The 26642-nt window shown below is 47.0% G+C and overlaps 1 protein-coding gene across 2 annotated transcripts in view; it reads right to left on the reverse strand.

Annotated features, from left to right (window-relative positions):
- Smoc1 (SPARC related modular calcium binding 1) overlaps positions 1 to 21078 on the reverse strand; it is a 155509-nt gene extending 134431 nt beyond the window's left edge. For both annotated transcript variants that reach the window (XM_038337263.1, XM_038337262.1), the window contains exon 1: positions 20741 to 21078. In XM_038337263.1, coding sequence (XP_038193191.1) covers positions 20741 to 20836 — 96 coding nt within the window. In that variant the 5' untranslated portion in view covers positions 20837 to 21078. The remainder of the gene's footprint in view (positions 1 to 20740) is intronic.
- Positions 21079 to 26642: the final 5564 nt, after the last annotated feature.

Raw genomic sequence — 26642 nt, forward strand, 5'->3', positions numbered from 1 at the left:
GACAACTCAGACGACTGTGTGGAGACGCCTGTGCCCTCAGTGAGGGAGAATGATGAAGATCTCTGCCTGCAGTAAGTTAATTTCCTCACCACCTCCTCAAACGTTTGCACCTCCAAAATGCTACAGTATAACCTGCAGAAATGTGGCCCCCCACAACAACAACAAAACCTGAAAGAATGAGCAAATGAATCCCAATGCCCGTCCTAATTATCGTTGTACTTTTTGAGTCCAAAGCTCTCAGGTCCTGAGGCAGACTGTCGGGGGAGCATGGACCTAAGCAATCAAACCCATCCATCGCTCTGCTGCCTCTTGGGCTGTCGCTGATGCATATGATGTACCTTATCTTCAGGTCTGGGCATGCTAAATGTTGCAGGGAGGTGTCCTTTTTAGGTCCATGTTTTAAAGGTTTGGTCCCCAGCATGGTATTAGGAAGTCAGACCTCTTTGGAGGAGTGGCCTTGAAGGAGATTGAGGAACCCCGGCTCTTTTCTCTTCCTCTTTTTCTTCCATGAGGTAAGCCGTCTGCTGCTCCACATGGTTTCCCAGAGCCATCCACCATTCTCTTCAGAGTCCCCAAGCAACAGATCTGCTCTGCTCAGTCAAGGCTGCAACTCTACAACCACGGACCACACTAAATCTTTCTCTCTGGAAACTGATTAGTCCTGGCCCACAAGCAAGGTGTTCCTGTCTGAGTGTAAGATCTGCGGATGGAGACAGATATCAGCAGAGGCTCCTCTCCCAGGAGTTCGTCTGGGTGTGTGTAAGTAGTTACAGATGAAATTTGAGGGGGTTGTTTCATTTTTCAAGACAGGCTTTCTCTGTGTAGCCTTAGCTGCCTGGGACTCTATATATACCTGTTGCCTCTAACTCGGAGGTCTGCCTGCCTCTGCCTTCTGAGTGCTGGGATTAAAGGTGTGTGCCACCATGCCCATCCAAGGACAAATGAAATGTGTAATTTCTGTTCCTTCAAACCGCATTTGCCCAGGCCATGGGTTGCAGGCCTTGCCCGGTAGATGTTATTCCCTTCTGCCATTTTAGCCTGAAGTAGGTCTTTGACTGACGTTTGCCTAAGAATTGCCTGTGGAACTTTAGAGACGTTCACTTTTCTCACCCTGCAGAGTTAGACTGCCCTTTGGCAAACACACTCTGTGAAAGGTATCATAAGACCCGCAAGTGTTATTTCAGCTCCCTGGAGAAGGGGCCAAGATTTTGCTAAAGGTGTCCAGCTACAGGCTGCCACAGCTACAGAGTCTGTGAAGGACTGAGCCCCTCGGACTGTCGTCCTGTGTCTCGTCGGTAATGGTGAACACAGGATGTGGGCACACTGTTCTCTGCAGTTCAGAGTTTTGTAGAACACAAAGGGAATAAAACCGGCTCAGCCTCTTTATGCTTTCCTCGTGTTGTTGAGTTATAAGTGGACACCTACAGAGACACCGAAAGTGAACACCTCAGAACGTTGAAGCTTTCGGTGCCTCAGTTTCCTCATCTGTAAAATGGGGATAATCACGAAGCCTCCTCATAAGGTTGGTTGTCATAATGAAATGACTTAGCATGTGAGGGACTTAAATAGACACCTATAACATAAGAACCAAGCCAGTGTCATCACAATGGCTCAATAGACGTTTGCAGAGTCTGGTTCAGACAGCAGGAAATCCCAGTTTTGTGATTCAATGTGAAGAAAATAAGGGGATCACAGTCTCTGTCCACCCTCCCCATCCCAGAACAATGGAGTTGGGTGGCAGCTTTGGCTGGCGCTAGGAGCAGCCGGTCTTCCCATCACTCCTCCTAACCTCCCTCCACACTGAAAACCTTTGCAAAGCACAACCCTGAGCAGCAACTGGGAAGACATCTCTGAGGTTCACTGCTGAGCACTGAGTGTGTGTGTGTGTGTGTGTGTGTGTGTGTGTGTGTGTGTGTGTATGTGTGTGTATCAACGTGGTAAGCATGGTGACCGTGCCAATAGCTTACAGGTCTCCACTCATCCCAGCGACAAGGAAGAACCTGAATGAATGAAACCCAGCAACTCTTCTTAGACCTTCCAGAGAAAGGCGGTCTCAGGGTGAACCACTAGCCTCACAACTGGAGAGACAGGCAGGCAGGTAAAGAGAATCTCGGCTCACAGGGCAGAGACCTCCCTGGGAGCCAGTGTGGTAGGAAAACCTAAACTAATGGACCACTTTCTATAGGCTCTGTGTGAACAGGCCCAGAATTTAAAACTCCAGAGACATAGGCTAAAGAGGATGTCTGCCCTTCGGTGGGTCGGTTTGGTTTGGTTTTTGCCTCCAGGAGCCTTACAGATTTTTTTTATCACATAAAAAAAATCCCCTTGTATTTCCAGCAGAGAGAGGAGAAGTGACCCTTTGAAAGGTCTAGGCGCATTCTGCCTCCGTAACAAAGCTTTTGGAGAGGAGAAACCATGAGCACGTGCACTACCCTGGGTTCCACACTGGGGCCAAGGAAAAACGGGAGGGAAAAGGGAGGAAGGGGAGAGCTTTGAGAGATGGCTCAGCTGGTAAAAATGCTTCCGGGGCAAGCACGAGGTCTCGAGTCTGAATCCATTAAAAAGCCAGGTGTAGTAGTGCCTGCCGGTCATCCAGCGCTGAGGGGACAGAGACTGAAGGGTCTCCAGAGACGGCTGTCCAGCCAGGCTAGTCATTCAGGAGACCTGTTTCAGTGAGAGACTCTTCTCGAAAACACAAGGTGGGGAAGTGAAGAAAACCCCAGGACGTTGACCACTGAGCTCCACACACACACAGAGAAAATGAATCACATAAAATATTCAAGTAGAAACACATAGACCAGAGAAAGAGGAGAGAAAACCAAATACAAAAAAAGGAACATGGAACAAGAATAAACAGGAAATAGCAACAAACGAAAGATATTCTCTGCTTAGGATAATCATCTTCAATGGCAATGGTACGCACTCAAGTAAAAGTTTCTAGAAAGTAAAGAAAGTGGGTCTAGCTGGCACAGCCACCTTTTCTGGGACTCTTCCTACAAGAGGTCATAAACTTCTGGAAGCAGTGTATGTCTGCAAACATCCCAGATAGCAGCCTGGAGGCCCTGCTGCTGCAGCATCCTAACCCCCAGGAAAGGACAGACTTGGTGGGGAACAAGGAGGAGGGCGGGTAGGCAGGAGGCCCTGCTCCTCCATCCAGCTCCCCCGAGTTTTCTTGGACCAGAACTGGGAGTGCATTGGGTGGTCACCAGCCATATATCCAAACCTAGAAGTTACCAGGAGGGTACATCAGTTGACAGGACTTTGGAAAGGCAGCCTGCCTCCCAGACCTAGAAAATAACAAGAAGGTGGCCGCCACTCCACCAGTTGCCTTCAGACTCTGAATTTGGGGAAACAACCTGTGAAGCCAGGAAACATGAAAATGAAATACGGCATTGGGAAGGACGAGGTGTTTAGTTGCCAGAGGAAAAGACAGCCACACTCCCCGTGAAGGAAGACCATGCTGAGGGGCATCCTTTTCCACTGATTTCCATCTAAGAAGATGTCCTAAACTGTCTAAGGCAAAGAAAGGGGAAGAATTTTATTTATCTCACATACACACATACATACACACGCGAGCACGCGTGCACACGTGCAAGCGCGCGTGCACACACACACACAGACACACACACATGGGTTTGTTTTAAGCAGAAGATAATAGAGCCACAGATTATATATTTCTGAGGGACAGGAAACAAAAGGAAACAAAATTCTACAGAGTTTTTTATGAGAATCATTCATGTTTTTGTTTCATCCATCATTTTTATGAATAGTTAATATTTCCTGAGTGTCCAGCCATGACTTCATTTGAGTTCACAATTGTTGTGAGAAGCTGTTTGTTGGTTCCCGGCTGCTCAGCCCCCAAAATAATCACATACAAACTATATTATTTAAATCATTGTTTGGCCCATTAGCTCTAGTTTCTTTTTTTTTTTTTTTTTTTTTTTGGTTTTTCAAGACAGGGTTTCTCTGTGGCTTTGGAGCCTGTCCTGGAACTAGCTCTTGTAGACCAGGCTGGTCTCGAACTCACAGAGATCCACCTGCCTCTGCCTCCCGAGTGCTGGGATTAAAGGCGTGCGCCACCACCGCCCGGCTAGCTCTAGTTTCTTATTGGCTAACTCTTACATATTAATTTAACCCATTTCTATTAATCTGTGTATCACCACGAGGCTGTGGTTTACCAGGAAAAGTCCTGGTATCTATCTCTGGCAGAGCTACATGGCTTCTCCCTGACTCTGCCTCCTTCCTCCCAGCATTCAGTTTAGTTTTCCCCACCTAGTTCTGTTCCCTTATAGCTCTGCTATAGGCCCAAAGCAGTTCCTTTATTAACCAATGATACAGCATACAGAGGGGAATCCCACATCACCTCCCCTTTTCTGTTTAACCCATCTCTATTAATCTGTGCATCACCACGAGGTCATGGCCTACCAGCAAAGTATTTGTCTTGGGCAGAGGCTCATGGCTTCTCTGACTCTGCCTCCTTTCTCCCAGCATTCAGTTTAGCTTTCCCCACCTACCTCTATTTCCTGTGCAGGCCCCAGACAGTTTCTTTATTAACCAATGGTATTCACAGCATACAAAGGGGAATCCCACATCACACAATGACCCAATGAAGTTAGTAATATCTTCCACGTACAGACAAGGAAGGTGGGGCAGCTTACAGTTCCGTTAGTTCACCCAAAAGCACACCACTGAAAAACAGCACAGCTGTGACCGAATTCATCTCGGGTCACTTTGGCCTCAACATACTCTGCCCCACTGTCTTCTGAGGGACTGGGAAGTGGGCAGCCAAGACAAGAGCAGAGGCTCGGGCCACCGTGACACCCAGCATGAGACCAAAGGGACATTTCCTTCTCCCTGTCAAGGCAACTTTAAGGAAAGAAGATCCACCTGTCATCAGCCACAGAAGAACGGACGCACAGGATGGGGCTGTAAGTCTGCCTCTGCCTCAGTGGTGGAGAAAGTTTAGCATCACTACCAAGAAGGCGCCTGTGGTCTTCAGAGGCAGGGAGAAGACAAGAAGGGTGAAAGCAATGAATCTCGCTGTTCAGTCCCTGACGTTAAGGTTTTCTGAAGTCATTGCCAGAGAGGCGGGAAGAGTCCCCCAGCACAGTCCCTGGGGCCTGTCACAGCCACCTCTGGGCTATGAACAAGTTCTATGAGCCTGATTCCCAGATCCACTTTTCCTTGTTCAAATTGTGTTGCTGGCCCCTTGACCCAGCTGCCCTGGACTGAACCTACTCCTCCCCCGCAATGTTTGCAGAAACCAGCAGCTGTGCCCTCTGACGGAGGCGAGAATACCAAAAGTGCCTGTGGAGGCAGGCGGCAGAGAAGGTGAAGAGTCCCTGTGTCCTGGGCACATGTCTCCCCACCGCTGGAAACGGCTGAACCAGCCAAGGGCAACCCAGAAACACAATATCCTATAAAAATTCAAGCTATTTCCTCCTCTTGGCTGGAACTCATCCACTTTCTAAGTGTTCCAGGGCATCTTTGAACGGAAAAGTTGTGGACAGAGCAATGGGGTGTAGGGGTGGGGGTAACAGTCCTGTGATCTGCCCCTATGAGTATCCAGGAGACTCCTCCACTTGTGGGCTTACATGATCACAATTTTCTTGTTCCAGAACTTCGGAAATAGTCTTCACACGGCCCATCTTGGTACTCTGAAAGTTTTCAAAGTCTTTGTACATTTTTTCCCCTGTTACCTCTTGAAATGTCTACCCTGGCACTAACCTTGGCAGTCATTTGACCTGCATGAAGTTGGTGAAGGGATTGGTCACACTTGAGGACAGCCCTTTTGCTGGCTCTGACCGCCAATGTCCAACGCCATTCTCCCCACCCTCCCCACTCACAGGTCTCTACATTTTATAGAGACCCAAATGTGCCCTGTGCTTGTGGCCTCGGTATCCCTTTCACTCCCTCACCATGACCAGCAACCATGGGAAATGCTAGATTCGGGATAAAGTGGGCTCCAGGGAGGAGGGAGAGAAAGGCTCGGGAGTATTCAATGTCACTCTGGAACCGCTGAAGTAAACAAGTCTTGAAGCCCTGTGCTGGGCAGTAGGGCTGCCAGAACAAAAGGCCACAGCCTGGGCGACTAACAACAGAAAACCATTTCCCCTCAGCGCTGGATGCTGGAAATCCAAGATCAAGGTTCTGGCAGGGGTGGCTTCCGGACACTTCTCTCCTTTGCTTACAGACTGCTGCCCATTGACTGCCCCGTTAGAAGGGTTTCTGTGGCCTTGGTGTCTCTCCATGTGTCACCTCCTTCTCTTCCTCCTCTTCCTGTATCCCAGAATGGCCTTGAACTTGATACAGCCAAGGTGACCTTGAAGTTCAGATGCTCCGTCTGAGTACTGGGATTGTAGGCACACACCTTCAATCCTAAGGATCCAGCTGCAGCTGGACATGCGTTTCACCAACTGAGTGACATGAACCCATTTGTAGAAGGACTCCAGTCAGATTAGAGGAGGGTCTGGCTAAACAATCCAGCTTACCTTAAGTACCTTTGTAAAGGCCCTATTTTATTATACTTAACTTGACTAAGTTTCTCTGTCATTTTTAAATTTTATTATACTAAGATTTATTTTCACTGCTACATAAAGATATTAACATTGCAAGAATATTCTTCTATTAGTGTAGTAATATGTCAGGTTTCTTTATATAGCATACTATTAAACTATGAATTTAAAATTAAAAATTAAGTTAACAGGCCCTATTTCTAAATATATTCACATTCTGATACTGTGGGATTAGGCTTCAGGGGACTTGCAGGAGTCACAGTTCAGCCTACCACACCTGGTATCCCTCTATACCTCAGGGTCTTCTGTCAGCTCAGTCATGAGTTGATCCCCTTTACTGTCTAAGACAGCTCAAAAAGATATTTTCTATTTCTTGGAACATGAATTCCCATAAACCAATCCAAGGTCTCACAAGTGGGTCTAGTCATACCTTGGAGTCCACCGTGTTCACAAAAGAGAACACAGCAGCTCACTTCTTCATGCTCTCTCAGCTTCCACCAGAACTCAGGAAGCGTCCTTCCCAGGGCCAACGTTGGGGCAGAGCAGTTCCTGCAGTTCCACAGTCACAGCCTGCCCATCTAGGCCACTAAGAAGGGAACCATGGCACCCAGCCTCATCCCTCCACCCCCGCCCCTCCACGATAATGCCAGAGTGACAGCAGAAACATACAAAACCGGACACCCATTTCTGTGGAGTCGTTCCAATAACTCTAAAGGTCGCTAACAGCAAGTCTCTCCATGACAGTGGGTGGCACAGGTATGTCTGTGGCGGGTATCACACGCCTCCTGGTGGAAGTGCACACCCACTCCCCCAAACACATATCCGTCTGTATCTGATTAAGCCTACAGATTTAAAACCCAACGGGAAGCTGGATGTGGTGGCTCACACCTGTAGTCCCAGCCCTGTTGGATGATGAGGCAGGAGGATCACAGACAATAGAGAGCGGCCTGCTGTGCACAGCAGGACCAAAGCTACGCAGCAAGACTCTGACTCAAAAAAAAAAAAAGAAAAAAAAAAAAAGAAAAATCAAAAGTAATAATGAGACAAACAGATACAAAACAGAGTGGGAATGGAAGCAGGAAATCTAAGGTGAAACGATCCTCTGTTCAGCCAAACAAGTTACAGCGGAAGGAAGGAGTCAGGGAAGAACCCAGAGATCAAACAAAATTTAAAAGACCGAGCCTCTGAGCCCAACATGGGGCACTAATTCAGATCCTGTGTGAAACAAACAGAAGAAAAAAAAAGTTTTGAGATAATGTTGAAGATCTGAACTCTGATTATTTGGATTATACTAAAGAACTGTTAATACTCTTTGGTTGTGATCTGCCTCTGTGATTAGATTTTGTTGGTCGATCCCAGTCTTTTAAAGGTAATGCAAGCATCCCTTCCCATGGTCTCACACCCCAATGAGCTCATCGTAAACAGACAATACGGTAATAGGGTTGCGAGTTCATCCCACCAGTCCACTGAGAGTCAGAGTCAGAAACAGAGCACTCTGGAGTGGGGTTCCCTGGGAGATCAAGTCAGTGTCAATGTTTGCTGATGTCAAATTCACTTCAGAATAATCAGAACTGGGGGCAAGGAAGATGACGGACGAAAGGAGACTGGCCCTGGGCGGCTCGTCATTGAAGCTGGGTGGCATTCCACGGGAAGTCATCACACTGCCCTCTTGATGTACACTTAGACATTTCCTTGACCATTTAAAAAAAAAGTTTCTCATTAATAAATGGGACTCCTGAAACTGAAAAGCTTCTGTAAAATAAAAGTCACGGTCAACAAGACAAAATGACAGCCTACAGAATGGGAAACGATCTTCACTAACCCCACATCAGACAAGGGTCTGATCTCCAAAATATACAAAGAACTCAAGAAATTGGTCATCAAAAGAACAAATAATCCAATAAAAAATGGAGTACAGACCTAAACAGAGAACTCTCAATAAAGAAATCTAAAATGGCTGAAAGACACTTAAGGAAATGCTCAACAGCCTTAGTCATCAGAGAAATGCAAATCAAAACAACTCTGAGATTCCATCTTACACCTGTAAGAATGGCCAAGATCAAAAACACTGGGGACAACTTATGCTGGAGAGGTTGTGGGGTAAAGGAAACACTCACTCCTTCTTGCTGGTGGGAATGCAAGATGGTACAGCCCCTTTGGATGTCAGTGTGGCAATTTCCCAGAAAATTAGGAAACAACCTTCTTCAAGACCCAATAATACCACTTTTGGGTATATATCCAAAGGATGCTCAATCATAGCACAAGGACATGTGCTCAACTATGTTCATAGCAGCATTTTTTGTCACAGCTAGAACCTGGAAACAACCTAAATGCCCCTCGACTGAAGAATGGATAAGGAAAATGTGGTACATTTACACAATGGAGTACTACACAGCAGAAAAAAAAATGACATCTTGAAATTTGCAGGCAAATGGATGGAGCTAGAAAACATCATTTTGAGTGAGGTAACCCAGACCCAGAAAGACAATTATTATATGTACTCACTCATAAGTGGTTTTTAAACATAAAGCAAAGAAAGCCAGCCTACAAATCACAATCCCAGAGAACCTAGACAACAATGAGGACCCTAAGAGAGACATACATGGATCTACTCTACATGGGAAGTAGAAAAAAACAAGATCTCCCAAGTAAATTGGGAGCATGGGGAAGGGGAGAGGCAGGGAGGGGAGCAGAGAAAAATGTAGAGCTCAAATATATATATGTTTCTGTGATAAATGGAAAGAACCCAAAGACAAAGCCCGAGTCTATTCTTTACCATAGTTCTAATGCTATTACCAGGACAACCAGCTTACCAATTCACACTTTTTACATAAAGTTTCCCAAATATGAACCTTCCCAAAATGCTTACAACTGACATGACGTACCTTCTTTTCAAATGCTTCTGGGAAATTTTGAAACACAAGCCAGACACATTCCACAGGGTTGCAATAAGGAGTTTAATACACAGAAAAATACTACTTAAATGTAAACATTAATAAATGGACCATGAATAACATGCTGATGGTTGTTGATGCAGTCCAAGTCTTTAAAAACTTATTCATCCTAATTTCTCTGATCTTGAAAAGAGGATACCAGAGACCCACAATGATAGGCTAGTTACATAAGAATGTGAAAATTTCACAGAGCAAACCACTGGTTGCTATAAAATATCCAAACACAGATATTTGTCAGATCTTATTAATAAACATACTAATATATTTAATATTAACATATACTGGATTGGGGATATAACTCAGTAATAAAATGCTTATCCACTGTGCATGAGTCACTGAGCTCAATCACCAATACTGCAATAATAATAATTGTAATAATAATAATTCCTATACATATAAGAATCAGACTTGCATTCAGACAAATGGTGAATAACTTTTATTTTTGAAAGGATTAAAAGAATTAGTAGTTATAGTCTTGTAGGAAGAATTGTGTCACTGGAGTGGGCTTTGAGGTTTTAAAAGTCCATGCAAGGCCACGCCCTCTCGCTCTATCCCTTCCCCCACCCCACCCCCACTCTTCCACCACGACCCCCTCCTGGAGGATCAGGATGGCTAACACCATGCCTGCCTGTGTGCTGCCACGCCCCCTGCCATGATGGTAAAGGACTAAGCCTCTGAAACTGTAAGCAAGTCCCCAATTAAATGCTCTCTTTTCTAAGAGTTGCCTTGATCATGGTGCCTCTTCACAGCATCAGGACACTTACATTAAAATGTTATCTGTTGTTGTTTTTCTGAAACTCAAATCTAACTGGACATCTTGGATTTTCACTTGCTAACTTTGAAATTCCTAAACTAGTTGCCTTAAGTTTGAAGGAGAAGAAAAAAAAAGACTCCTTCATAATCACCCAGAGAAAGCAAGCCCGCTAAAGACCCTGGAGTGAGCAGGGAGGGATGCCATACAGTACGCTAAGGCACCTGCCCAGAGCTCTGGGGAGGAGGTGTGGTCTCAGAGCCTCAGGCAGGGGAGGAGGCCAGCAGATGTGGAGAAAGGGTTTGAGTTTGGATAACATTCCTTCTGAAGAGAGAAGAGGCATGCTCCCCACCTGTTAGCAGCAGGTCCCTCAAAGAAGCAACCCTTTCCTTTGTTCTTGAGCCTCATTGTGGAGCCAGAGAGATGCTCACTTGGCAACAACGGATGAGGACCTGAGTTAGGGCTCCTAGGACCCATGTAAAAGGGAGCCAAAGGTAGAGCTGGTGACCCTGGAATCCCAGTGCTCCTACAGCAAGATGAGATGGACACAGTGCTGAGCAGTAAGAGACTGTCTCGAGTGGGGGAGGAAAAGCCACCACCCAAGACTGTCATGTTTCCTCGTGCACACTGTGGCACATGCGTGCACACATTCTCAAACACACACATACAGCACAGGCCAAAAAAAAAAAATATTTCTAAGCTTTTTATTCAGTATCAAAACAAACTTTATTGTGGTCGATCTAAATGCATTTCAATCTTTTTTGAACTTTCTTATGTGTATTGAACATATAGAAAGGGACTTTAAAACCCATGTACTTATTACCCAGTTACAAACAAACAAAAATATCAATTCCTTAAAAGTCTCCTATGTCCCTCCAATGTATTCTTCTCTATCCTCACCCTCTCACCCTAGGGATCCAGGAATATGATCTTTGTGTTATAATTTTCTTTAATTTTCTCATACATTTTCACATCTATTTATACCCTTGAACAATGTGTGGCTTTTGCATATCCTTAACCTTAATAACCTTCATATAAATAGTAGCCTGGCCTATGTATTCTTTCTCAATGCTCCTTTGTGCATGCTCTTTTTTAATAAAGAAATTAATCAATTTAATCATTAAACCATCATGTTTGGTGCTATATAATAGTCCATTATTTGGTTATATTCTTTTGTTGATAGGCATTTAGGTAGTTTCCAATGTTTCCTTATCACCAAATGCTATTATGAACATCCTTGAACCATCTCTTCATAGAGTCTAAGAGCATTTCTCTAGGGCATACAACAGGGCAGAGTTACAAGGTCAAGAAGTGTGTGCAACTCCAACCGTAATTCTACAAAGTGATCGTACTAATTTATATTCCCACCAGTAGCAATAAATAATTTTTATAGTCATGTCCTGCTGAGGTTAATTGAAAACGCCCCTTTAAAGTAGAGGGGTTCAAAGCCTGCTCAAAATGAGCAGGAGGCCTGGTGCTAATAGCTCCTAGCCTTAAAAAGCAGACCTGCCATGGGCACAGCCAACAATGATGTAGACTAAATTTGCAGGTTATCCATGAATCAGCCTGGACTGAGATTTACCACAAGGCACATGAGGGACAAGGAAGCAGCTGCTGCACCTGTCATGAGCTCAGGAGGTTGGGGGGAAGGGGGACAGGAGGAAGGTGGCCAGCAGCTGTGGTGGGAAGAGAGACTACAGGTTTGAACACTCCTGACGGTGGACAGCCTCCTGAGAAAACCAATGTAGGATCTGCAACACTGGGCAGAGGGTCCAGAGAAGTGGCACTAGCGTCCCATGACCAGGCCTGTTTTAACTTGTATTATTGTATTATTTTCCTGCAGGATTAGAAGATGTTCCTTATACATGAAACTGGTTTAATGGTTGCTAAGATGCATCGCGCATATTGAACTTCCCCGTGATAGCCCCACTTCCAGCAAAGCACAACCCTCTGACTCTTACGTGAACTGACTTTCTTCTTTCTGCACAAAGAGAGTCATATATTCTGGCTTGCATTTTACTTTTTTTTTAATTGTCCAGTATATCTTTATAAAGAAAGAAACCATCCACATTTATTGAAAATTCCATTATTCAATAAACATTCACTAAGCACCTGCTCTTGGGCAAGGCAGAGTCCATAAAAAAAGATTAAGCAACTTTACCATAAGAGACTGCAGACACAGAACACAATAACAACCTCATTTGTCGCATGCTTTCCATGGCCTGGCAGTTGTACTAGACCCCTAATGAATGTGGCGGGCAGAACAAGCCCCACCCAAGATGCCTATGCTCTATTGCTCATACGACTATGTCATGTGCCAAAGAATCACGGTTGCTCATTGGGTAACCCAAACATCAGTCTGTACCATCCAGGAAGAGCTGATAATATCACAAGGTCCTTCCTTAAACAGACAGCAGACAAGTGAGACAGCCCAGGGAGAAAACCTTGAACTTCGCTGCTGACTTTGAAGGTGGAAGGAACCATGAACCAAGGGCTATGAACAGCTCCCAGAAGCTGAAAGGGGAAAGAATGGATTCTTAAACCAAGCATAGTGTTGCATGCCTGCAACTCCAGCACTTGGGATAAAGAAGGGTAGCTCAGGACTTCGAGGCTGACCTCAGATACATAGGGCACTCATGAAAAGCTTGGGTTACAAGAGACCCAGCCCCCAAAACAAACTTCTATGTCTCTCCCCACCCCATCCAGGACCCATGGACTATTGAGGAAAAGGAGGCAGAGGGATTGAGGAGAAGGAGTCGGGGGATGGGGTAGAGTGTGGCAGATCACTTTCATCCAGGCATGACGCAGCCACTGCCTTCTTGAGCTCTCAGCAGTTGTGATTACCCACATAAGACCAGGCCCAGCAACATTCTGGCATGGAAGGGGGTAAGGCACCAAACACACCCCATAGATATAAATACCATGCCCCTGATGGCAGCTGGAGGAGCCTGAGACTTTGTCTTCAGGGTGTAGCCACTGGTAAGGTGTCCAGGGTTCTGTAAATAATCATCACCCATGCGTCTGTATAAGCAACATCAGTGGGTGGAATGAGAGAAGGGGAGGGGAGAGGGTGACTAGAAAGTGGGGAAGAGGAATAGGGTCCACAGGAGTAGGGGGTGCAAGAGAAGGCTATGGTGGTGTAAATATGATTGCAATGCATTATATACATGTATGCACATGTCAAAATGAAGTTCGTTATGTGTAATTATTATATGTTAATCAGCAATCATTCAGTCCCTTGGGTCTATTAAGCACATTCCCAGTGGTTAATGGCTGTGGTAGGTGTGGCTAATATCAAACCCCCATTCTATTGGACAGCACCTCCATCATTGCTTGAGAGCTGGCTGATGGCTGTCCCTTCACAACACTCAGTACCTCATTTGCATATTTCCCGCTTTTACTTCCGTCCCCCCTCCCCGCCCGCGCCAGGGATTCGAGGACAGATACATAATAAATAATGAATAAATAAACTAATAGCTGCAGCAATTAGTTTAAACCCTAGGCTCTGACCTGGAGAGATGCTTATCTAGACTAAAAGTGACCATTCTCCCAGGGCTGAGCAGGTTGTTCAATTCCTACCAGTTTGCCTTGCAAGCCAGGGCCTGAATTTGATGCTCAGAATCTACATTAAAAAAAAAAAAAAAAAAAAAAAAAAAAAAAAAAACTAGTATGGTGATGGCTTATAACCCCAGCATTGGGGAGGCAGAGGCAGGAGGATTCCTGGGCCTCCCAAATCCACTTGGCAACTTCCAGACCAGTGAGCAACCCTATCTCAAAAACAGATGAACCCAAGGTTGTCCTCTGGTTTCTGCTTTCGCATGCACATGATCACCCTTGGGTTTCCCACTGCCAGAACCTTCGAGAATATCAACCTTGTGGAATCTTCTACCTATAAGCTGATTTTATCGGAGGGTCAAGGTTGCTCGCAGCTATGAGGTATTTGTCACATTTCAAGTCACCTGACATAGTGCCTGGTTAACTGGGGGAAAGCTCTGCTAAGATCAGAGCTGCCTTCTCTGCTGAGTGAAGGGTGCCTCACACTGGGCCCCCAAAAGGGAGGAGTAAACCAACCAAAGCATTACTGGGAAATCCACCGAGCTCCAGACCTAACAAGCTAAGGCAGCGGCCACAGGGAAGATTATTTTGTGATCTAGCAATTGAGTGTGGAATGATGTCAGAGCGAAGGAAAAGCCAGTTCTCCTCTAGAATGACCTGTGGGGCTCGGGTCTTCATGGAAAGGACTGGAAGCGTCCGTAGAGACCCAATTCTCTCATCGCCCTGGTGACTCACAGCTGTGCAGAGCACGTCCTGAGCACAATGCTAACCCTGTTTGGCAGGCTTCACGGCAGCGCCGATCGATTTCTCATCAGCAACTCAACCCTTGTCCTCTTGCAAACAGCTCAGTGACAAACACAGAAGGAGGGGGCCTTCCACACTGCCAGGCCCCACCACTGGCAGCCATGCCAGAACTTGGCCGCCTGAACAATAAATCTCTATGTGGTCTGGAGAGAAAGGCCACCCTGTACCTGATGTATGCAGGGCTATACACCCAACTCAGCCCCTGCAGAGTGGAGAGAAGGGAGGAGGTGGGACCCGAGGCCCCAGTCAAATGAGAAACAGGCCTCCGGCCTCTGCTGCACTCAGAGAGGCAGCTCAAGAGCCACACCAGCTGGTAGGTGGCTCTACTCGGCTGAGCTAAGGGTACAGACATTCGTTGTTAACATCCGTCCTCGCCGACACACCGAAAGAGGCAGTGTGATGTCTTCTATAAATTTATAAATTACTAAAGAAAATTACACTTTAAAAAAAATAAATAATACAATAAAATTATCCTGGGCTGGGCCAATTGATGTCCATATTTGTGCTAGAACCTGGGCCTGCTCTGCTCATTTCCCCATGGAATACATTAGATAGGACACATCTGGGAGAGGAAGGAGAAACAGAAGTGAGGGAAGAGCCCCCGACCCTGAGAACTAGCATTTGACCTCGGGTGCAAAGAACTGAATTAATCAGAGCCCTTAGTTCATGACATCCTTTGATTCGTGCAGGGCTTGTGTTTACTTTTTACTTAATCGGCTATTAGAATTTTAATAGCGGACAAAGAGCTGGGAGCCCACCCTCTCTCACTAAAGTACCGAAGCCAATTATGTGGTATCCCCCCCAATCTAACCCCTTCACCCCATGACTCCCAAGTCAGTATATATAAAACTTTTATTTTCTATTTAGCTCAGTTTGTGGTTTTGTTGTTGTTGTTGTTGTTTTGTTTTGTTTTGTTTTGTTGTGGTAGCTACAGGCATTTCTTTAAAGGTTTTTTTTTTTTAATTTCGGTTATTTATAAATTTACAAAAGATATCACACTGCGTCTTTTGGTATGTTTCTTTTATTTAATATTGCATTGTTAAGAGAAATCAACTGTGATCTCTTATGCATATGTACAATGTGTGTGTGTGGTTGTTGTTGTTGTGTGTGTATGTGTACATGCGTGTACATGCGTGTACATGCGTGTACGAGTGTGAGTGCAGATGCACATGTTGAGGTCAGAGAACAACCTCAATTGTCAGTCCTCATTGTCCACCTTGTCTTCTGGGGGACAGGGTCTGTTTGTCGCTCTGCCACTACAGATGCCTCACTAGCTATCCCAAGAGTTTCTAGGTATTCTCCTGTGCCTACCTCCCATCTCTTGATAGGAGTACCAGAATTACAGACACACGCTACCAAATCTGGCTTAATGTGGATTCTGGGAATCTGGACTCAAGTCCCATATTTCCATAGCAAGCACGTTACTTCCTGAACCATCTCTCGACAAGAGCGTACCTGTTGCTATTGCTCCTATGCTTGGCCTGAGCAGAATTTTTCACGGTGTGAATTCACCACAGTTTGTTCATCTGTCTCCCCGCTAATGGGCAGCTGGACTCCTTCCAAGTTCGTGGGGATAACAGCACAGCGGCACACGGTCACTGCCTTCTCAGCCCAAGTTTCTCTAAGGCACACATGCCTAGGAATAGAACTGCTAGGCCACACCAGGTGTGACCCCGCAACTTCAGGGGACGAGTTGGTAGCAAACTGTCTATGGTGCCAAGCACGTCTTAGATGCACATTTCCTCCCCCTAAGCCTTTCAATTTGGCTTCTTTAATTATCAGATATCAGCTATAGCAAAATGTTTAAATCAAGTTCTTGTCTTAACCCTTACACAGCATCTCAGGTGAATTTTCCTGCATGGAAAAGAGGGTTGGCCAACAGGAAGAAAACCGAAGTGGAGCCGAGACCTAGTCTAGACACTAAGGTAGGATAGTCCAACGGGAAGAAACATCCCAGTAGCTGTTTTACTTTTGGCAAATGTGATGTGGGATTCCCCTCTGTATGCTGTGAATATGTTTTATTACCCATTAGTGGTGATACATAGATTAATAGAAATGAGTTAATTTAAGATGTAAGAGCTAGCTAGGAATATGCCTAAGCCATTGGCCAAACAGTGTTGTAATTAATATAGTTTCTGTGTGATTATTTGGGTCTGGGTGGCCAGGAAACTAGAGCACAGTCTCCATTTACACAGATGGGAGAGAGGAATAAACGTTTACAGTAGAGTTAAAGCTCATTTCCCATCTAAGATGCTCACTCAGCCTCTTTTACCCCATTCTTACAATCACTGCTTGTGCAAATAACAAAAACGGAAAACGCAGTGTGTAAGTCAGTAATTTCAAATGACAGTGGGGCGGGGGCTCAGAATGGACATCACCATATAGTCTAACGCATCTCTGTACCCACAAGCTGAGTGTTTTCTAGTCTGACCAGCTCACAGATGAATCAGGTCCCTATTCTTACTCAAGGAACTCGCAAGCTCTCTAAGAGAGGATCAAACATGAAGTGCCCAAGGGGGCACAGTGCTGGGAAGGAGAAGATGCTCACTGTCAAAGGGCTCAAAAGTTAAGGATTGCAGAAGCCTTCGCAGAGACTCTAATGGAGGATGCAGGGTGCAAAGACTATACTTAAAATAATTATGAACCCAGTTTCTGACTCATACCCCTTGGTTTTTGCATAATCTCCTATTTCTCACTTTTTTAGGGGGGGCGTTATTTTGAGACAAGGCTTCTCTGTGAAGCCCTGGCTGTCCTGGAACTCACTCTGCAGACCACAGGGACCCACCTGCCTCTGCCTCTTGAGTGCTGGGATGAAAGATGTGCGCTACTACTGCCCAGCCTTTCTCACACTTCTTAAATGCTCCCAGCTTCTGGTCACACTCAGACACCAGAGGAGCTCGGGGATCCTCACTACACCTTCATGATCATATCTTCACTCCACAAACACTGACGGAGCAGACTGCTACCAGGTGCCTGGCCCTGTACTGAGCTCCGGGGATGCATGGATGGAGAAGATGGGTTCGTTCTCAGCCCCATTCCCATTCCCTATCTCCAAGGGTAGACGGAAGATTGAACGAAGACTGCTCACTTGACCTGTCCATCGCTCAGACTTTATCAGCCCAAGACAGCCTTTCCCTTTTCCCCTTTCTCCCCTGAAACATTTCTCAGGAGATTTTTCAGGATGAAAGAAATGACTGCCTGCTCTAGAACTGAAAGAATCCTGAGCAGCTTCCCAGGTGGCCAAGTGGCTCTTTAGACCTCCAAGACCCAAGCATCAGGTGCTTCCCACCGAGCAACCTCCAATCTGATACTTGATAGCCGGTGGTTTCCAGAGTCAAACAAATGTCAGGAATTTTATGAAGGAAGGCAGGAAGCAGAAAGGGGGGCAAGGACCGGGGTCTAGGCCCCAAGGGAGCTCAATTAGTGAATCAGATAGTTAAAGCGAAAGGGCAGGTTCTCAGTTTCCTAGAAAGCCAGCTGGAAAAGATGGCAATCCTTAAGCCTCTGTCACTCAAAAGATTAAGAGAGGAGACCTCAGGGTGCCCAAAGGGAATTCTGCAACAAGCCAGATGTTTCTGCTCTTCCTATGATTCCACTGCTCTCAACCAGAGTCACATTTCTGGAGCCACCAAGAAGCCAAAGTATCTTTTGAGACAGGATTGAAATCCAAACATAACCCTTTATCAATAAAAATAGAAAAGATTCCTCTGCAACCTTGCCTGGTGTATTGGGGTTTAGAATTTTCTCACGGCATTATTTTTCCATTTACCTGGAAAATATAACATAGTTCATGCACACAATATGATCCATGCAAACCTCCCAGAGCCATGCATACATCACGTGGAATTCAAACAAGGCAGTAAACCCCGTGTTTCACCTCCCTGACTCTAAAATGGGTCTAAAAAGACTGCCTCTCATGTTCTTAAGAGATTGTATAAAATGCCAAGTCCAAATGTTCATAAATGGTGGCTGTTACTGTCGCCCATAAATGCAACCAGATAACCACAAGCTTAAGAGAGCTGCTTCCAGTCTGAAAAGATGACTTGGTAGTTACAAGAACTGGCTGCCCTTCCAGAAGAGCCAAGTTCAGTTCTCTGAACCTGTGTAGGGTCTCTCACAACTCCAGTTCCAGAGGAGCTGATGCCTCTGGCCTCTGAGGGCACCTACGCTCACAGGCTCATATTAACCTACAGACAGACACATACACATGTAACTAAAAATAATAAATAAGTCTTTTTTTAAAAGAGCCGTGTCTCCTTAGTACGTTCTAAACATGTGTGTGTGCGCGTGCGTGCACGTGTGTTTGACACTGAGTGAGCTGGGATGTAAGCAAACCTATCTTCAGATCCTGCTTATGTTCCATTATGTTTGTCAAATTAACAAACCAAAGAAGTGGTCGGGAAGCTTAGTCAGAATCTGTTTGCCCCGAAGTCCTAGCTTGCTCCTAAAAGGTGCTTTCTCTGGTTCCAGGAGTTAGGGAAGGAAAGCCATAAGGCTTGAGACATTAGACATGCCCAGCAGCAAACAAGCCCCCCACCATTTGTCGGAGGGCCTCTCTCCTTTCGACCCTCGTGTGGGCGGGCATCCAGATTGCGTTAGGGGTGCTCTGGTCTGCATCTCTGTCTTGACTGTTCCTAATTATTGGAGGGAACGCCGTGGCTCTCTCTTGCCTGACCTCAGAATTTAAGAGCTCCGAGCCCTCATATCAAACCATCAGCTTCATTTAAAAGGCATCCTCATCTGCATCCATAAAGTCGCTCCTGGAGCCCTGACTTGCCCCAGCTTTGGGAATGCTGTCGAGGATTTATGACACACCCTGGATCTAATCTGCTGCACTTTAACTGCTGCTGTTGCACATCTGGTCATAAAAGCAAGGGCCGGCCCAACACGGGGACAAACACTTTTCTTTCCTAAGTGGCTGCAAATCTGATCTCCCAGTGATAGGTGGGCTCAGATGTAATCAGCCCAGCATCTGGGAAGTCATTAAGTTAAGTCAGATCTTGCAAAGCTTTTCCTCCATGCACCACAGCTATAAAGATGATCCCCGCATAGCAAAAGCCAGGAATAAAGAAGCAGCTATGGGAACAGGTGGTAATGGGGCTAGCTATCCAGGAAATGGGGCCAGAGGATCTCCAGGAAAGAAAGCACAGTTTGGTTGAGAAGCCAACCTTGTTTGCTCAGAGGTCCCAGCTACTTTCCCAGGGAGGTTCCCCCAGGGTGCCGGCAAACTGCTACCCGGAGGTCCAGGCTCTGATCTGACTAACTCTGATGCTTGCCCAGAGCTTGCCTTCCTTATGTTTTGCCAGAGGAACCGCTAGGTGGTTTAACAAATACATTTTTAAGGCAGTGAAAATTTTTATTAGACCAATAGGAGGGGGCAGGGAGGGCAATAATCTAGACCAGAAATGAACACAATGCTGCCGGTTCCCGTTTTACAATGCCCTGGACAATCCGTCCTGTGCACAGAATTGGCACATTTCGTGTGGTTCAGAAACTCCAATCAGACCAAGGTTCAACCGATCCAACCCAGGGGAGGAGATCCTGGAATACTGCGCAGCTCTCCCAACTTCTCCGCAGCTCCCCACCCCTGCCACTCCTCCAGGGCCAGGACGGCAAGAGGGGGCATTAAAATTATCTGCTGTGGGTTTTACGAGCAGCGATTGCTTTTTAAAACAACAACACAGGGTCCTTGTGTGGCTCACGGGTAACCTAAAACTCTGTAGGCAGAGTAGCCTCCCCCCGTTATCCCCCCCCCCCCCCCCACATACACACAGACACATACACCCTCCGCCTGCCAAGAACGCCAGCGCGGGACCAGTGCAGCGACACCATAGGGAAGCTCTGCTCCAGCCAAGGCCGAGCTCCCACCGACCTAGGAGGCGCCTGGTGTTGGGGCGGGATCTTGAAGGAAAAGACTCGGGAGAAGTTCGGGAAAGAAAACCTACCGGTGACAGGTCGTGGGAGTCGGTACTGCAAGAAAAGGCGGGGGACGGGATGGGGCAATGAAATTTTATTTCAGCAACTTTTCCAAGAGGCCCGCAAGGGACTAGACAGTAGAGTCGGGGACAAGGTCTGTCACCTCCCTTCCCCCTCCTGTAGATGAGCGGCCAAAAGACCTCTCTCCCCGCGCAGGTGGGCGCATTGCCGGCAGACGCACTTACCCTGGGGCCGGTGGTGCGGTGGCCGCCGGCCGGGGACAGCTGCACCAACACGAGCAGCAAGTGGGGCGTGAGCAGGCGGACGCGCGCGGACAGCATGGTGCCAGCTGAGCCAGGCAGCCGCTAGCGGGCAGCGGGCAGTGGGCGCGGGCAGGCTTCAAAGCGCTTGGGGCGAGGGGGGACCCTGGCGGCGGCGGGGTACGGCAAGAGAGCCTGCAGCAGGGGCTGGCGGAGCCTGCGGCCGGGGGTCACGGTCATGAACGGCGGAGTTGGAGAGCTGGAGCGCGAGCGTGTGCTCTGCGCGTGGCGCCTGCTGCGCTCGGCCTGGCCGGGGCGACAGCAGGTTGGATGCCTGAGCCTGGGCCATGGGAATTCCCGTTTTAAACCCCGGGAGGGGAGGGGCGGGGCCCGGCGGGGCTGACTGACGGGTCGAGAGGCCTGTAACAGTCGACCCTACGGCAGGTGGAAGCCAATGGGAGAGAGACAAGAAGAGCGGTTCGTGGTCAGCCCCCCACCTAGGAGGCACACTGGTTTCCCGGTCGGATTGAACTCCTGCAGAGGCTGGGGTGCAGAGTAACTTTCTCCTGGCAAGTCCACTCTGGGAATCTCCGAGCGCTCCAGCAACCTCAGTCCCTCCAGATTGGTCACCTGATTAATAAGAAAACCTTGAGCACTTATCGGTTTTCAACTTGTAGGCTGGAGTTGTCTCAACAGCTCTGTGAAGAAGGCAGGGAAAAAATAGCTCCGTTTTCCAAATGACACAAAGACCTTGAGAACTGTTTCCCGGCAGGCGCAACCTGGGAAGCCACCAGTTGCCGCCCACAGGATGGGCTGTGACCTTCGTTAGAAAGAAGAATGGGGTGTTCACTTCTTTAAAAAAAAAAAAAAAAATCTCCTTGCGGGTGGCATACGAGTTCCACAGAGGCTGCCTGAGAGAAGTCTCACGGAGGCAAAATGAAGCATCCGAGGCTCTGGAGGCTTCCTGAGGTTCTGTTGAGGCACACCTGTGGCCCTGTGGTCCACATGACGTGGGATCAGAATCCCAGTACCCTGTTTTACCAATCTGAACTGAAAGTCCCCAGGAGCAGAGTCTCTGTGAAGAAACCAGTCGGAGGAACCCTAGTTTCATATGGGGAGCAGGACAAGACATGAACGGAAAAGTGTCTGTGAGAGCAGAAATCCTAGACACCTCCAAGGAAGGAGCAATCTTTCCTGGGAGCCCAGCCTTGGAGAGGAAAACTTGGCCCTAAGCAGACCCGCCAGGAGCTGGAGGTCTGCCCGCAATGGTCCCAGAGGCCAACCTGGACATGGCCACAGCTATGTGATCATCAGCTCTCCTCGACGCAACAAGGTGTCTGCTGCCTGCCCCACAAGAGATCCATGATTATCTCCAAATGTAGAACCAATCTCTTGGAGATTGGTTTCCACCGATCTGGGCCTCTCCCTTGGTGGGGAGAGATCCGTTTCTTCAACCAGAGTGCAATAAATCACAGGCTCGCAGCTCCCTGACTGCCCTGAGAGGTCCTGACAAAGACTAGCTCTGCTCCCTTCCATTTTCTCTTCTCCAGTATATGAGCAAGCTTCTCAAAGGGCGCGCGTGCGCACACACACACACACACACACACTCACGCACGCACGCACGCACGCGCACACACACACCACACCACACCACACCACACCGTCTGGCTGCACACAACACTCACCCTACATACAGCCTGTCTTCCTGAACGACAAACCAGAGTGCACCACTTTGCTCAAAGCTCAAAGGACTTTGCACCTCCCCCATCGGCCTCAGACAGAAATGCCCAGGCAAGAAAAAAGGGTACTCCAAACAAAAAATAAAGAACATCTCTAAAAAGAAGTGTCATTTTTCAGGCCTGAAGCCAGCGCCTTGATCAGACGCTAGAGCAAGATGCCACCATCAACACGGGGGTTGGGGAGGTTCCCAGGTCTGCCATCTAGTGGTCAAACCTTGAACAGAACTCATCTCAGGTTTATTTCCCTCTTTGTAAAACGGGAGTAAAAATGGCATCCACGCCAGGTGTGTCTCATTGGCAAGACTAAAATAGATGGAATGAGTACAGCCCTTATAATGACATATGAAGAAAACAGCCTAGGACTTCAGTACATAGAGCAAATATTCCTACTTTACAGGCAAATCAGCGGGCCAGGCATGATACTGACTTGTCTGTGGCCTGATCTGGTTAGTAGACGTCAGAAACAATTTTCTAGGCTAGGCTCTTAGAGTCCTATCCTGCCTCTGTCGCATTGAGTCTCCTGTTACTGTGTCACTGGGACCTTCTATGGAGACTGGGCTTCGCCAAGCACCAGGAGAAAAGACACTAAGCAGCAAAGGTCGGGCCATCCTGGAACAGCCCTTATGATATAGAATACTGGGGGTTTAACCAGCTGGATTGCCACACTTGTACAGCCCCGAGTGTGCCGGTAGCACCCTGGGCAGTTTCCCTGCACCTTCAGTGTTTACCCACAGGGGGCGCAGCAAGCTGTAGGTTTCTCCTGACTCTGCCACCTGGACACACACAGTCATGGAGCCAATCCGTTGCCTTCTGGTGTTGGAATTATTGAGAAAGCCGTTGGAGACAGCGAGCATGTTCAGATGGCCCCTGGTATCTGGCAGCACACAGCCCCCAGGGGGAAGCATTGCAGCAGAGCTTTCCATCCCCAACCCCAAAGGCTGCTTTCCAGCCAGAAAACTCATTTCCAAACAGTCACTGGTCCAAAAGTCGACATTGTGCTGGCCTTCAACCATGTAGCTTAATTTAAAATACAAGCAACCGCTTTCCAGTTACTTTGCTTAGTGAGTATTTTCTTTCCTGCTGGTCGGCATGCAGGGCCTGTCATGACTCTGGTTGCCATTCTCGTGACACATTTTCTCCCGACTCCTCCAAAGCCCAGAGAAACTCAGAAATCCAAGAGAACCCCTAGTCCTAAACAGCATCTCTCTGCCAACCAGGCTCAGTCTTGTGATCCAAAAAAAAAAAAAAAAAAAAAAAGTAAAATTGACACGCTGTCTTGCCCTGGAGGCCAGGTTTATGACCCCAGAATAAATCTAGCTGGCCTGGCAACTGCCCTGTCCAGTGTTAGGTCACACTCTGCCCTCTGCGACTTCCCTTTTCAAAAGGATATTTTAATGGAAGAAACATAATTATTTATATCATAACTCAGGTCTTGGGGGGGGGGTCATCTCAGGTCTGTAGCACTAGTGGGGAATGGCAGCTTGAAATGTCTGCCTTTTTGTCCTGCTCAGAAAAGCAACATTCTGCTCATTCTAGCGAACACAATGTTCTTTGTTACATGGGGTCTTGGGACACACACACATTGGCCTACAGTTTAACGCGGGGAACAGATAGGTACCTGGAGACCATATCTAAGAGTAAAGATTGCATTGTATGGGAACTCAGAGAGCAGGGTGCTGTATGTCTAACTGGCAGGAAGGACCCCTGAAAGCGGTTAACCCTGAAGGGGATCGGGAACAAAGTGCTGGTCCCGTGTTGATGATGTCAGCTCTGTGTTTGCTTTGCCGTTGCAGCAGCCCCGAGCTGAGGTGTCTAAGGTGAGGACTCTTGCAAAGGCACTTCCAAGCTCAGTCAGGAGTTTGGGATACCAAGATTAAGCTGACAATTGGGTCAAGGTAGGTCATTCATTAGTTTTACTTTGCACGTGAGGCTCATCCACAGAGCTTACCCTTACCAAGGTTCTTGCCTAAATAGAGCCAAAATAATAATAATAATAATAATAATTTAGAAACTTATCTGCCTCTAATCTAGATTCCTATTGACAGTCTATAATAATAAACAGCTTCTGTCTGGTGGCCCAAGATGGCTGCTCAAGTCCTTGCCATCATATCTGTTTTCCAGCGAACAAGATGGAAAAGGGAGAAAGAAGAATATGTCCTTGCCAGAAGTTACAGTGTATTTTATTTCCTTGACTACAGCTCTATAGGTATCCAGGTAAACATAAATGGTTACTAAGGAAGGAGACACAGCTGGCAGTAGAGGCCATCAACATTGTCATGCTCAGTTGCCAGATGAAAGGTCTTCAGCTCCCATACACACACACACACACACACACACACACACACACAAACACACACACACAAATGGATGCTGCCACAAAATTTATCTCTTGGAGCCCTATCCCCTCCAGGACTTCAAGGTGTCCTTGGGACTAGATGAGGTCATAAAGGCAGAGTCCACAGGAATGAGATTAATGCCTTCATACGAGTCGTAGGAGAGCTTGCTTCTCAAGACTGTCAGATCTCCACCATGTAAGGCCCTAAAGAGAAGTTGACAATCTGGCTTCAACAAAGCCCAACCATGCTGGAACCCTGGTCTTGAATTCTTAGCCTGCAAAATTTTGCGAACTAAGTATTGTTTAGAAGCACCTAGTCTATGGCACAGCAAAATTCATACAGGAATGGAACCTGCCCGAGAGAAAGAATTGTGCTACAGAGAACAGAGCTGAAAGGAATGGAGATCCAGAGGTTCCTGTAAGCCCTTTGCCATCAGACATGGAGTGACAGGATTTGGAGTTTGCCCTGTTGGGTTTCAGTCTTGCTTTGGTCCAGTATTTCCTCAATATCCCCCATTCCTCCCTTTTTGAATGGTACTGCATATTCTGTGCCTTTGTATATTGGAAGTATATAGTTTTCTTTTTGATTTTGATTTTATAGGGAGTTACATTAGGAGATTGTCTTGAAAAGAGACTTTGGACTTTGGGATTTCAGACAGTGTTGACATGTGAAAGATGATGGGGACTTTTGGAGTTGGACAGAATGTGTTTTGCATTATGATATGGCTATAAGCCTTTGAGAATCAGGGAGTGCAATGTAATGGTTTGCGTAAGAACACCTCGCCAGGTGATGGTAGTGGCACACACCTTTAATCCTAGCACTCAGGAGGTGGAGGCAGGCGAATCTCCGAGTTTGAGGCCAGCCTGGTCTACAGACTGAGTTCAAGGACAGCCAGGGCTACAGAGAAAAACCTTGCCTGGGGAAAAAAAAGTAAGAAGAACCCCATTGGTTTATATGTTTTAATGCTGGGTTCCCAGTTGGTAGAACTGTTTGAGAAGGATTAGGAGGCCTTATTGGAGGAGGTATGTCACTCAGGGTGGGCTTTGAAGTTTCAGAAGCCAAGACAGGCCCAGTATCTCAATCTTTCTGCCTCATACCTGTGGATCAGACGTGAGCTCTCAGCTACTGCTCGAGTGTAGCCTGCCTGCTGCCACACTCCCTGCCCTGATGGTCAAAGACTCACCCTCTGAACTGTAAGCAAGTCCCCAACTAAACACTTTCTTTTACAAGTAGCAAGTTGCCTTCATAGTGTCCTGGCACCACAGTAGAAAAATTACTGAGACAGCCTGTATAGGAACTTCCCTCAGTCTGGGATTAAATGCTCTATTCGGTGCTAATTCACCAACACTGAGGCAAGTCACTACCCCTACTGTGCACCAGGTACTGTACCAGACACGATGTGTACAATGGGAACCAAACGGATACCTGACCTTGAGGAGCTGACAATCAGGTAGAAATGTAGACAACAGGCAACCAGTTGTCCACAGTTGAGTCTTTAGTTTCAAGTTTCCACAATGCCGCAAAGAGGTCCAGGGTGTTTCGGGAGTTTGGTGCAAAGGGGCTACAAGTTTAGTAACATGTTTCCTGAAGAAGCTTAAATTAAAGTAAGTTTTGGAGGATAGAACAGTCTGGCCACAGCAAACACCACATGCAAAGGCACTGAGCTGGGAGAAGACAGATCTGGGTCTCTGACTGATGAGATTGCTCTAACCCTTTAGCCACTGGCAACCCATGAAAAACAGTCCTCACCATCTACCGTCCAGGTCCGATAATCGTTTTCAAGTCCTTTAGTGACGAATTTACAGAAGGATG

The sequence above is a fragment of the Arvicola amphibius genome, chromosome 7 (genome assembly GCF_903992535.2).
Source record: "Arvicola amphibius chromosome 7, mArvAmp1.2, whole genome shotgun sequence".
NCBI lineage: Eukaryota > Metazoa > Chordata > Mammalia > Rodentia > Cricetidae > Arvicola > Arvicola amphibius.